General features: G+C 42.7%; 1 protein-coding gene across 1 annotated transcript; it reads left to right on the forward strand.

Moving 5' to 3' along the window:
• Positions 1-2,072: 2,072 nt before the first annotated feature.
• NOV (nephroblastoma overexpressed) lies at positions 2,073-8,085 on the forward strand. Its single transcript, XM_017826397.1, has 4 exons — positions 2,073-2,472; positions 2,730-2,981; positions 4,818-5,026; positions 6,923-8,085. The coding sequence occupies exons 1-4, from the start codon at positions 2,073-2,075 to the stop codon at positions 7,217-7,219; spliced, it is 1,158 nt and encodes a 385-aa protein (XP_017681886.1). The 3' UTR covers positions 7,220-8,085.
• The last annotated feature ends 6,342 nt before the right edge of the window (positions 8,086-14,427 follow it).

Genomic DNA, 14,427 nt, shown 5'->3' on the forward strand with positions numbered 1-14,427 from the left:
ATGGTATTTTATAAACAAGTAGGGCTTTAATTTATTAAATGCAAGTAAAACAGGGGTAGGGGTTTTTTCAAATTAAGTATGTTGGCAAATATTTTTTTCATTTCTTTGATTCTTTCTGCAGTTTTATGTGGTGAAACCTTTTTACACACCAGAAGATATTTAAGAATGGTGTGAAGGAATCTCATTGAAAGGTAAGGAAACTTTCAGTGGCTGTGAATGATTATCACCACTGAAAACCTCAGCAGATTCACATACAGAGGGATGGGCAAAAACAAGTCTTGTATGTGCCCTCTGGCTGACAGCCCTGCTTTTGGGAAAACTACAGGAACAGCCTTGCTTCTTTTAAGCAAATCTTCATGCCTGGCCAAGAGCATTGGTTATTCTGTTCACAAGCAAGGTACTATAAAAGTGATAGCTTTGCACTGAACTGCCTAAATCAGAGATAAGAGGAAAAGAAGCAAGACAGAAGAAAAAAAAAAAAAGGAGATAAGGGAGGCAAAATGACCTGGCAGGCAGTGGATGACTGAAATAACCTCAAACCCATGCCCAAGCTGCTAATAAGGTTTGAACAACCAATGTTCCCCTTGGCTGGTCCTGCTGTATGTGAGTGAGAAAATGAAGGGCCAATGCATGTCCAGAGATTATGTATTCATGCACCAGTGAAGTCTGCTTTCCCTAGAATGCCAGGCTTTTCCAGAAACCCTGCGGTTGCCACTCAGCAAGGAAAGGAAGGAACAGTGACTTTTGTCCAAAACAAAACTTGTAACTTGCCATTTCTGGTTTTGTGCTGACTTTTGTCTTGGCATAGAGTTACAGCAGCCTTGTAAATTCATGAGTACCATTTGTGTCATGTCTTAAACGCAAAAAGCATCTTGTTTTCACTAGTCTGCTTACAAGTTTTGTTTATTTTTCAAATATTTTCTCTTTAACAAGCCATAACAGAATCCAGTGCATATTATCTGCCTCAGACAACCGAAGATAAAGAATATTTGTATCCTAGCAAGACCCAAGAAGACCTGCTTGGGCAGAAAGCAATTCCTGACAAGTAAAACCTGTTAACAGATTTAGTCTCCCTTACGCTTGGCCTAAATCTTAACTGCACAGCACAGAGCACTGGAGTTACTTCTACAAAGCATTCCTGAGGCCTGGCATGTCGACTCTGCATCCTCTGTGGTTGAACACACCATGTGAGCACTGAGGAGTCTGTCACTGCTCCAATACACCGTGTTGCACAGAGCAGGGAGGGCTCCCTTTTCAACTTCTGTTTCCCATCAGCCGACACACCTGCACCCCTCTGGTAATGAAAGTGCCCATGACTTGAAACTGAAGAGTTCGCTGAGGAGCACTCATCACCCCCATAACCCCTGATCTTCACGGGCTTCATTCCTGCCTCCGTAATGCCCACCAAGCCCCAAATGCCTCACTCCAGGGCCAGAAGCAGAGTGTCACAACCAGCCACCAGCCCTAAAGGTGTTTGGCTTTGGGTGGCTGGTCTCCAATGCCAAGCACTGCTCAGCCACGTCGGCAGCGCCAGAGGCCTTGGTGTAGCTGCACACAGCTGTGGGACAGCACTGTGCTGCCCCACCGCGTGTGACTGCAGCACCGCTCTTGTGGGGATGGATGGATGGATGGATGGATGGATGGATGGATGGATGGATGGATGGATGGATGGATGGATGGATGGACTGATGCCTGCAAGCAGACGAGGCAGGAGACGGGGCAGGAAACAGGCCATAGAGATGGGCTGAGGGCAGCAGCCCCGTCCGGGGGAGCCCCTCGACTTCAAGCACCGAGTCGACTCAGCCGCCGGGCAGTGACCAGCTCTGCCCTCGGAGCGCTGGTCCCCGCTCCGTGTACCGCCCTCGGGCAGAGGGATCCCGCCGGGCAGGGCAGGGGCAGGTGGCGGGAGGAGCAGAGCGCCCGGCCTGGCTCCAGCTTCCCCGCTCCAGCTCCCCGCCTCCGGCCCTCTGCCCGCCGTGCGGGGGTGGCGGCGGAGGGGGGTCCCCGATCGCCGCTATATAAGCGGCTGCAATGGCTCTGCCGCCAGAGCCGATTGCGCGGCGGGCGGGACCATGGCGACAGGCGGCGGGCAAGACCTGCCCGCCCTGCTGCTGCTCCTCCTTCTCCTTGTCCTCCGGCCGTGCGAGGCAAGTGCGGGGCGCCCGGGGGGGCCGGCGGCCGGAGGCAGCCGGCGGGCGGTGCGGCCCCGTGACCCGGCCCCCGGGGCCGCCGTGTCCCCGCAGGAGAGCGGGCGGGAGCCGGCGTGTCCCCGGCCGTGCGGGGGGCACTGCCCGGCCGAGCCGCCGCGCTGCGCCCCCGGCGTGCCCGCGGTGCTGGACGGCTGCTCCTGCTGCCTGGTGTGCGCCCGACAGCGCGGCGAGCGCTGCTCCGCGCTGCTGCCCTGCGACGAGAGCAGTGGCCTCTACTGCGACCGCGGCCCCGAGGACGGCGGCACCGCCGGCATCTGCATGGGTAGGTGGCGGGGAGGGGTGTCCCTCGGGGGCGGCGGGCAGACCCTGCCCGCGGCTGTGCCCGCCGCGGAGTCCGCTGCGGGTGTCGCTGTAGCGCTGCTCTCCCGCCTTCCCTCCGGCAAAGCGGCCGCACCACGGGGGGCCGGGGCTCTCCCTGGTGCTGCGGGAGGTGCCATTGCGGCCGCCGAGGGGCTGGAAGGGTCGGGGGCCGTCCGAATCCCCACTGCATCAGCGAAATGCCTTCCCTTTTCCCACTAGTGTTGGAGGGAGACAACTGCGTGTTTGACGGGATGATTTATCGCAACGGGGAGACGTTCCAACCCAGCTGCAAGTACCAGTGCACCTGCCGCGACGGACAGATCGGCTGCCTGCCCCGCTGCAACCTGGACCTGCTGCTCCCCGGCCCCGACTGCCCCTTTCCCAGAAAAATCGAAGTCCCTGGAGAGTGCTGTGAGAAGTGGATCTGCGACCCTGATGATGAAGTGATTTTGGGAGGTTTTGCTATGGCTGGTGAGGAAATTAAAACTATCCCATTCAATGGGAGGAGGAGGGGATATCATACTGGAAATATCCATGGGGTTGCCAAATCTAAGACACCTTGGTTTGCAAGGTCTGTTTTTTTCTGATCTTTTTTTCTCATCTGAAGTGACTAGTAGGTATACCAGTGGTAATGAATAAAGGCAGAGCCCGACAGGTAAAAGAAGAGATTCAGAAGATGAATGTGCACAGCAGTTTTAAAAGTTAGCTAACTTAAATTACTTCCCAGTTCTTAAATTTCTGTTTATCTGGTGCACAGTAGTTCTTTGAGCAGAATAAAACAGGGGCAAGCTACTAATCCTCCAAACATTCCCACACTAAAAAAAAAAAAACAAAAAAACAAAGCTTGTCTTGCCAGTTGCTCTGCAAGATTATGTTACATCATAAATACTATTATAATGGCTTAGTCTACAAGAGACTTTTTTCCCCCTAAATTCTGCAGCTCTTACAAGTGGTCAGCATGGATGCTAGAATACCAACAAATTCCTGCTTGTCTGTGCTAGAGCTCTCATCATTATTGCTGGCGTTAAAAACATTACAGAGTACTTGGAGAAGGAGTGGATATAAGCACAGTGAGTGCATCTGTAAAAAATCCCGACCCATTCTAAAATGCAGAACTCCTAAAGTGCTTTTGTAATTGAAAAACCCTAGACAATATTTTCGCCCTGTTTTCTTACTGGGTTATGCCTCCATCCCCTTTAAATTAGACTATTGGTTCAACATGAATTTTCATAAGCTACTTTTACTGAGAATAGAGGGCACTGCATTCTCTTCCAGTCACTGCTCTTTGTGATCTTAGCAGTTAGTTATGCTGAAAGTTGGTTAATCCATTTAAAAAACAAGTGAGGAAGGATCCAGAGAGAAAAATTCTAATAACTTTTCAATGTGCTATGAAGTGTAAGTTGTAAGGCACATAAGGTATAAACAAAAAGTTTGACACCATTCTGCTACCTTTCCTTTTCTTTGATTTGTCTGATAGTGACAGGCTAGTCTGTAAAATTCCTATAGATGAATTATCTGCATTCTTTCTAGCAATCACCATCCCTCTTGGGAGGCCACCTTTTTGGATCTTTACCATGCAAAAGGCAGAAGGGCCATTGTACAGGAACTTAACAGCAAGAACTGTGACTGATGGCTCAGTTATGTTGCCTCTTCCTGTTTGCTCCCGTGCTAATCAATGAGCCAAACTATGCAGTTAACAATATTTGCTTAGTACAGCTTAATATGGCAGGACAATGGTCAGAGTTGACTATGGCTTTAAGCAAGCTATGATAGCTCCTGAAAATTGCTTCCCTCCTCCCTCTCCACCATCACCCTGACTGTAGTCTGTCAATAATTGATAAGATGGGGTGACTTTATGATTCTCAGAGGAAAGGACTTTATTTCCATGCTGTTTATTAGTTTAGATAAATCATTCAACCTCTCTCAAATCACACCTAATATAAATATTTTCGTGACTTAGTTTTAGAACAGATTTGTGATGTATGGCCATTGGAAAGACTGAGGAATGAAAAGTTATTAGAGTTCTAAACTGTTTTGAAAATTGGCAATAATTCTTGAGTGAACTGAATCTAAATGCTTTGCTGATTACACTGATATGCACCTTTCTGTTATTTTTAGATGCAGGAAGTTCCCATCCAGGATTCCTAAAAAGGCAGCTTTTAAAATTCCTAAATCTTGTCAAAGGCATGGGTTTTGAACCTTTTTTTGTCTCACATGTTGCTTTCCAGATGTGGTGGAGCTGAGTCAGATGCTGGGTTTTCATGGGAGTTTTTCTTGTAGTAAAGTTCTGTGGGGTTTTGTTTCCAGCCTACAGACAAGAGGCCACACTTGGGATTGATGTGTCCGATTCAAGTGTCAATTGTATTGAGCAGACAACAGAATGGAGTGCTTGCTCCAAAAGCTGTGGAATGGGCTTTTCCACTCGTGTTACAAACAGAAATCAACGGTGTGAGATGGTGAAGCAGACGCGGCTCTGCGTGATAAGACCTTGTGAAAATGATGAGTCATCTGATAAGGTAGGCTCCTCAGAGGCAAGGGGTTTTTTTACCAAACACATTAGACTTGCCATATTTGCTTAGTAGCTTTGTGCTGCACCTCCAGGAGATTAAGGGAGGGGATTCTGCCCCTCTACTCCACTCTGGTGAGACCCTACCTGGAGTACTGCATCCAGTTCTGAGGCCCTCAGCACAGGAAAGATGTGGACCTATTGGAAGGAGTCCGGAGGAGAGCCACTAAGATGGTGAGAGGTCTGGAACACCTCTCCTATGAGGAAAGGCTGAAAGAGTTGGGGTTGTTCAGCATGGAGGAGTGAAGGCTCTGGGGAGACCCTACAGCACCTTCCAGTACTTAAAGAGGGCCTACAAGAAAGACAGAGACTTTTTAGTAGGGCCTGTTGTGATATGACAATGGACAACGGCTTTAAACTAAAAGAGTGTAGATTCACACTAGATTAAAGGACTAGATATAAGAAATTTTGTACAATGAGGGTGGTGAGACACCAGGAACAGGTTGCCCAGGGAGATTGTAGATGCCATTCCCCATTCCCAGAAACATTCAAGGTCAGGCTGGACAGGGCTCTGAACAATACGATCTAGTGGAAGATGTCCCAGCTTACTGCAGGGGGGTTGGACTAGATGATCTTTAAACAGCCTTTTCAACGCAAACTGTTCTATGATTCTATGATAATTTGAGCTGTCTCAGATCACGTGTATTGCATGCACAGGTTATTTTGACAGCTCACACAGTCTAACTTCTCCCACAAATGCAATTGTTCTACCTGTATGTATACTTCAGAATTGCTTCAGTCATACAGAATGGATATGTCAGATTTCTAGTTTATTGAGCATCTGGAACTACAGGGAAATGTGTGAGATCCTACAAAGTCTGCTTAGGTAAATTAAACCTTATTTTAATCCTTATGATGCTTTTTTGCAAGCAAACCCAACATTTCCAATGCAAAAAAAATGTGTATCTAGGGGAGCTGACTTTTTTGCTCCTTCAGCATATTATTACAAGTATTCCTGTCAGGTAGAATAACATGTAGTTATATAAGAGGACCATTACTTTATATAAAGTGTTGAAAAGCATTTCTAAGGCCTTTGCTGAACAGTCTCTGCAGTTTTAAATAATGTGTTTTGTAAAGAATATGAAACATGAGCAAGGAGCTGGGGACATTAACAAGAATGATCAGAGGTCTAGAAAACATGTTCATCTAGGGAAAAACTAATAGAACTGAACTTCCTCTGAATGCAAGAGAAGAGATATTCATTCTCGTAACTGTGTTCAGATATTGCAGCCTGTTCTGAGCCCGTGGGGGATACAAGAATAGATGGAGAGTTTAGACTTCATGAAAATTAAGACATAAGTGAAAACCTTCCAGACAGTAAGAACAGTGAACCGTTAGGGTTGTCTGGGGGTATCTAGAGTCTCTGTCACTGAAGACTTCCAAAGACAAGTTAGAGAATCATTTGCTAAGAAACACATGATTAAAGCTGCCTTGGGTCACAGGAATGGACTACAACTTTTGCAACTCATTTTACCCCTCTTTTTTCCCCTGAATCTAGTCCTGTAACTTGGTTGTTTGGCTTTCTGATTCTCTGATGGAACTACACTATCTTGAGAAGTTTTCCAGTAGAGTATAGTTTCATAATGAATGTTGACTTTGCTTATATCAGATGACAAGCCTGGGCTTTAATTATTTGTCATTCATTACTGGTCCATTGTTGTCAAAGGGCAGATCTTACAGGTGTTACCTGTAAGTGACTACTGAAGCAGCTGCAGGCTCTTCTTGCTGTTGAGTGAATAAAGACAATTTAATTTTTCTGAGTAGACCTATATCCTTGCACGCCAATTTTTAATTGCTGTCTGTCTTATGCAGTGATATATCTAATATCTCTTCTCATTTCTCTTAGAAAGGGAAGAAATGTGTCCGAACAAAGAAGTCTGTGAAAGCTGTTCGCTTTGAGTACAACAACTGCACGAGTGTGCAGACATACAAACCACGTTACTGTGGCCTCTGCAATGATGGGCGATGCTGTACCCCACACAACACCAAAACCATTCAGGTGGAGTTCCACTGTCCTCAGGGCAAAGTCCTAAAAAAGCCAATGATGTTGATCAACACCTGCGTCTGTCATAACAACTGTCCTTTGAGTAACATTGTTTTCTTCCAACCATCAGATCTGTCATCTAGCGAAGTAAAAATATGAAAAGCACGAATTAGATAGCATAAAAGATATAAATAGTTTATACAAAACTTGACCCACAATCAGGTGAAGGTAACAATTACATATATAAAATAACTAAAATGTTTTTTCAAAACGGTCTTTCAAACTAGGTGCTTTCTTTTTTCCTGTAGTTTATTAAATACCTCATTTTACGTTTCCCCCCTCCAAATGTCTTTTATTCACTTGAAGGAAATTTTGTACCCTGGACAGAGCCTTCTTTTTTTCTCAATGGTGACAGAAAGGTCACAAAGGAGACAGCTAGACTTTCTCCTGGGTTAAGGGGATCATGCCACAAGTTTCAGTAGCTGTAGGACTGGGCTCTTTAAGAGTCAATGTATCACAGAAGCTTCCAGATTCTCACTTTCATTCTGCATCATGCATATAAACTTAAGCAATGTTCTTTTCCTTTTTAATGAAACTCTGTTTTTTGATGACAGTAAAAATCTTACTGATGAAAGTGTTGCATTCTTGTGACTTATAAAATACCTTCTGTCAATACCTCTGACTTTCTCTGAGGATTAAGTTTGCACGTAGCCTCTGAAATGACATAGCTTCAGGTCCCTTATCCTGAAGCGCAGGTTGATAGCTAACAGCAGTTAAATTTCTCTTTGATAACTTCACTAGCACTCTAATCCAAAACCGACTAAAGTCAGTGTCTTATAAGTATTTGATTCTAATTAATATGTGTCTGTAGATATAACTATTTGGATGCAAAAATAATATATCTGTAAATTCCTCTAAAATACTAACTGTATTATATGGTGCTTCATTTCTTAGAAAGGTGTGTATGTAAATAGAAACTGTACATATTGTAATATAACTTTACTAAATAAATAAACTTTGTGATTAAAAATATTTTTCCCAAAGTTGTTTTTCTTAAACTGCCAACTTTCACTAGCTAAAACACAATGGGAAGAAAAAGGGCCTGCAGACTCCTAAAAACAAAAGATACTATCTTTTGATATTCTTAGTGTCCCTTGTCCTAATTTCTGTCCTAAAAGGTGTGCAGTGTCTTGGTGTAAGGAAGGATGAATAATTTGTGAGAAATACATTAGAAAGGAAGTTTCTCTTGGAGTAAGTTAGCCTGGGAGATAGGATGATGTAAATTAAATTAGAGTGCCCTTAAATGTAGTGGTGGTGAAGAATAATTACATGATTTGGAGCTCACGTTTGGGTATGAGGTACTACTGAAGTATTTAATTGGGTCTTGCATCATTTCAGCCTCCCAAAATCAACCTGTGACCCTGTTTGTGCTAGACACTGTATGACAATATCCCCAAGGAATATGGAGCCTGAGGGTCGCAGTTTCACATATATTAAATCAGGTATGTAGCGGGATTGTGCCAATAGGTCATAAATACAATTGTGCAGACATCCAGTTGCCTCAGCTGTGGGATCAAGTTTAGCTCAGTGTCTGTCTGCCTCTGTTAGTGATACCAGAGTTGTACTTACACCACAACTGTTCTATAACTATGTGGTAGGAAAAAAAATCTGTCTTGAGAAAAAAAGATAGAAGGCCAAATCTCAACATATTAGGCCTGCTGTCCTTCTCTGGAGGAGCTATCAACCTCCTGTTTGGCAGCTCCTGAGACACAGGGTAGAATTCAGCTGGGGGTTAAGACTCCTAAATTTAGTGTCTGCACGTGGACAGGTAAATGCTCATATTAGCCAATGAAGCTTAAGGTAAAGATAACCATGAACAAGCATCAACTGCTGAAGTTTTTTTAGTAACTTTTAAGTCATCCTTGAAATTGTGAGGCCCTGGTGCTAAAACCTCTGCTGATGGTTCAGTTAAGGTTAGATAGATCATGTCCTCACCTGGGCTCTTGCACGGCTTTCTCCACTAACTGCACCAAAAATTCATTTCTCTATAGTAATTGCTTTTGTTATCAACAAATTGCTTTTCAAACAGTCAGAACATGACTAGCCTTGCCCCTCATCTAGAGCATCTAGGTGCATACATGCAACACTCCCTGCCCTTGCAGTTTTTGATTTCTAATCATAGAATCATGGAATAGTTTGTGTTAGAAGGGACCCTTAAACATTATCTGGTCCAACCCCCCTGAAATGAGCAGGGACATCTTCCACTGCTTCAGGTTGCTCAGAGCCCCATCCAACCTGACCTTAAATATTTCCAGGGATGGGGCATCTACCACCTCCCTGGGCAACCTGTTCCAGTGTCTCACCACCCTCCTGGTACAAAATGTCTTCCTTGTATCTAGTCTGAATCTACCCTCTCTTAGTTTAAAATCATTACCCCTCGTCCTATCACAACAGGCCCTACTAAAAAGCCCGTCCCCATTTTTCTTATAAGCCCCTTTTAGATACTGAAAGGCTGCTAAATGGTCTCCCCAGAGCCTTCTCTCCTCCAGGCTGAACAACTCCAATTCTCTCAGCCTTTCCTCATAGGAGAGGTACTACATCCCTCTGACCAGTTTTGTAGCCATCCTCTGGACCTGTTCCAAAAGCTTCACGTCTCTCTAACGTAGAGAGTTTGTAAAGTTCTTTCTGGTTTTGCACCCCACAAACCTTATGTGCTAGGAAATGCTGAGAGCTGGATAGCAGATTGCTGAGAAGTTGTTGAGCAGAGCAGATTCCAGGGGAGATGGAAGGGGTTTTTTTTAAACTACTTCCACCCCACATCCCTGTCTGCTCCCCATTAGAATCAGGCTGGTTTGTGTAATGCTTTTCTAATCTAATGCAAGCTATCAAGAATTTCTCATGATCATCTTGCAAATGCATGCATCTTCATTTACAAGAGGTGTATCAGCTGCTGAGCAATGCAGCAATAGTGTCTGGACAAATGTAAAGAGTTTTCGCATTAATAAAACCCAGCTAATCCTGAGCCAGGAGTGATTAGAGAGAAATGCAGTCAGTCACTGATTTCCTAAGAAGAAAAATGGTTCACACAATCACTATATTTTTACTATGTGCACTATGGCATATGAGTTCAAGTGTAACTTCAATAACTCCTTTTGTCTGTAGACATTTCCCCAGCACTTTAAACTACAGTCTGCATTTCAGTAAACCAGTGCCAAAGTGCCCCCTATAACCTTTCTTAGTGCTTCTCTGCTTGATCTCCACGTTGTCAACCCATTTTGTGAGAAGGCAGTTGCATTGTTATGAGCACTGGAACGTTCACAAAGGAAAAGTGCTACAGTGTTCAAGTCCCTATTATCTATCTTTATAAACACCACTACTACAGCAATCTTAATGTCTTCTTACATTACTGTAGCTTTTCAGCAGGAAAAATGCCTTTTGGAAGGGATCACAAATGTTTCCTATGGACTAAAGCAGCCAAATATCTGACCCAGTTTTCTACTGTCTTTTAGACTATATACATAATTTCAATTCAGTGGCTATTTTTACCTGAGCTCAGTTGATACAGCTTTTCACCAGCTGATTATATTAATTTTTCACCAGTTTGATTATATTCATTTAGATTTGTTTTACTTTAATATGGACAGTTACTACCTTAGTCTTTGGGCTGATTTCAGCTTGTTCCTGAAAAAGCTCATGACACTGATTTAATTAAAACACAACAGCGTTGTGTCAAACCTGTGACATTTGTATAAGTAAACTCCAGTGATAAAATCATGAACATTTCTGGTTTAGGGCTGTGATTTTTCCAAGAAGCAAAGTTAAATTATTCAGATTGAGAAAAATTAAATTATTCAAATGTCAGCAGTTCATTTTCTTATCTCCAAGGATTCACATCTGAGCATTTCAGGGAACATCACTCAACATTCAATGTATGGGTCCATGCTGCAGTTTGTACGGAGTATGTGTTGATGAAACAAGCACAAAATATATTGGTTGACTTGTTCATTCCATATTCTCTGAACAAATTTACCTTTCCTTTGCTAGTACGAGTGTAGGACAGTCCCAAAAATAGTTTGGTTAACTGTTTTTGATGTTAGCAACTGGTAGGCTATGTACACCTTCAATAAGTGATGTTGATGATATCCAGCATTACCCCCTACAGCATATATACCCTGAGAGATGCTTGTAGCTATTTCCAGGACTGTTTAATCTCTAAGACTTCATTAAAGCAACATACTTCTTGCATTTAATCTGCTTTGAATTTCTCTAGTGCAATAGTCAAAGATATATTGAAAATATGTCTCTTTTTTGCCTTCACTTACTAGATAAGGAGACCAGCTGACAGCCTCCTCAACTGATGCCTGACACTAGTGTGAAAATCTCAAAATTAGTAAAATTCTACAATTGAATTCACTAAGATCATGGCCTGACCCTTTTTGTTTGCCAGAATAATTCTGGAAGTAGTACAATAAAAGCTTCAGGAAAAATAGAATGTTGCCTTTTTTTTTTCCCTTGGTCCAACCTATAATTTTTCATCACTCTGTTTTTAATAATTTCTAGATGTGTGGGAAGACGGATGGAAAAAAATTAATTACTGTTTCTAGTCCTACTATTTAAGTATTATGACAAATGTGAACTTCATGGAATAACATTTGTTATTTGTTATTATTAAGTTGTCCTCTGACAACTTAATACACTGGAATTTATTTTTTTTCTCAATTTTTTTAAGCAATAATAAAATAATTCTTTTGTACCAAAACTTTCTGTATTGATTCTTGTTTCAAAAAGCTATTCTAGTTATGTCTACCGTGCTAAATTTTCTAATGAGCTGTCTAGTGCAGGCATGAAATTTAATGTAACCTGAGGTAAAATTCTGCTCTGATTTTCCCATTACCAATCTCAGTTTATGCATTAGACAGGTACCTGTTCTATTACCAGAGATACCACTAATATGAGTCAAGAGACCTACCATGCAGCTGTAAGAGGAAGAGTTTACTTGAAAATATAGAGTAAATATATTTAAAATTGGTTTAAATCCCTGCTGTTAACAATGTTATTTCTATAAACGTGTAAAGGTAGATATAAGTCTGCTTCTTTATCATTGAACACACGTTTTTAAACCTCATGTTCTCCATGGACTGCAGGGGGAGCCCAGCAGATTGCCTCCAGTGAGCTTGTTGGAGTAACATGAAATTAATCTCACGCTAAGCCTCTCCACTCAGATAAACAGTAGGGAATACCCATTGCTGTCCAATTGACTTAATTGAATGATTTGTAGACTAGAAAACAGGAAAGAAAAAAAAAAAAGCCCTATTTTTATCCCAAGAATTAGATTTGTTCTGCCTTGGATATGCAAATGGTTACACTAAAATAACAAAGAAAAGTGCCTAAAACTCTTCAGTGTTCATGGATCTGGTTGTTGTTATTCTCAATATTAGAATTATATATTTCCCCCAAAATATTTCATTTTAGTTCATACAAGGAGACCTGGTTCTCTGGTCTCATATGTTGTCTCTCCTCTTCTTTAGACTCTCATGCTATCAGCATGTGCTGAGACTGTTTTTCCTCTTCCATATTTTTTCCATGCTTTCCTTATTCCGCTCCTTATTATTCACTTACACTGTGCCCTCTAGTGGTAAATTATGCATCCACATCCATATCCCATTTTCAGAGGCCTTCCCCATGCACCCCGTGCATCCCATGCATCCTGTCTTCTCCTTTCTCCATGAGTCTTGCAGTCCTCAGGGTACATGTTATGTACATTGCAGTCCATTTGCTTGGAGATAATCGGAGCTTTTTAAAATATATCAAATTTAATTTTGCTGAAGGTAAAAGATATTAAAAAGGATATAATAAATTATATTCTAAAGAGAAAAAGATGTGTTTACTGGGGGAGATTTGCTCTCCTACACCACTGGGTCTGGCTCATTAAAAACCCAGGCTCAGCATCTCATGCTTGATTTACAGGAATTCAGAAAGAAAAAAATCTATCCATTAGATCAAACAGAGACTTCAGCCTGCACATATCCAGGACTGTGCTCTGACCATCAGGACAGAAAGACCTGTTAGCCCTTCTGGGAGGATTGCCAGCTTGGGCTGTTTTTCCTTTTTTGCCTCTTTGCTTTTAATTAAATAATTGCACTTCAATATAAAACTGGGAATTTGCACAAAAGGAAGCAAATCCCAGAAATCCTTACACAGATTGAGGCAGAATAAAATTCTTTGAACTTCCTTCATAAACAAGTACAAGCAGTGATATGCTTAAAAATTGTACCCTCATCATTTTGCAAAAACTGTATTTTCAGACTGTAATGTGTTGGGCTGCCTGCCTCAGAAACAAAATGCACCTCTTTGAGGAAAACTATCAGAAAATCAACATTTTGAAAGTATATACATTTAGCTAATGTTCTCATTTGGTGGGGTGTGAGTTTGCCGTTGTACAAAACTCAGTTGTTCTCATAACAGGACCCTGCCAAGGGCTGCCTTTGCCACCGCTGCATGACTTAGAGGAGAGACGAAATTCTGGGTCCAGAATTTCAAGATGCATTTCACTTCAAATTTACAAAGCTGGGATTCAGCAGGATGTTCCAGTTCTTCCCCGAACCATGGAGAAGGGGGACACCTGGTGGCTACAGGCCGTTCTGACTTGTCAACGGTAACCTTTGGATCTACTTCTGAAAAGAGGGATGCATGCAGAGAGGATGAGGCCAACTGAGGTTACCTATGAAAACTACCACTGGTTATGGGGACATCGACAGCAGAGGAGGACAGAAGTCTAATTTTTAAATGTATCTAAATTATTATTAGCATTATGGCAGGCCCCTTCCCCGCCAGGGACCTTGCTTTCTTTGTGTAGATATATAATGCAGAAGGCAGTTCCTGATTCAAAAGGTTTTCCAGTTAAGTGGGAAAGACACAAAGGATGAAGGGAAGGAGAGGCCCTTTTCTCTGCTTATCACATAAGGCACTAAAAGCTCAGAATATATGAGCAGCTTCTTCCCCACCACACGCAATTTGTGGTAAAACCAGGAAATGAGCCATTTCTCTTAAATCCCTATCTCCAGCCTTAACCACAAAGGCTCTCCTCCTCCTCCTCTTAGCTTTACCCTTCAAGTCCACCCTGCACTTTAGAGGATCGTGTTGCAGAAGTAATGAAGCAATATACATTATTTTTAAAGAACCGAGAAGTCTCAGGCACCACAAAAAACCTTTACAGACTAGAAGGACAACGACCTCAGAGACCTCAGAGAAAATGATGGTCTCAGGAATGGTGACTGTTTGCTCCACTGTGAAGAGATTGCTCTCTGAGTGTGATGCAGATGTACTCAAGACAGTTTTACTTTATCTGATTGCAAACCACCTGTGCC

Source organism: Lepidothrix coronata, unplaced genomic scaffold, assembly GCF_001604755.1.
Source record: "Lepidothrix coronata isolate B3197 unplaced genomic scaffold, Lepidothrix_coronata-1.0 Scaffold126, whole genome shotgun sequence".
Taxonomy (NCBI): domain Eukaryota; kingdom Metazoa; phylum Chordata; class Aves; order Passeriformes; family Pipridae; genus Lepidothrix; species Lepidothrix coronata.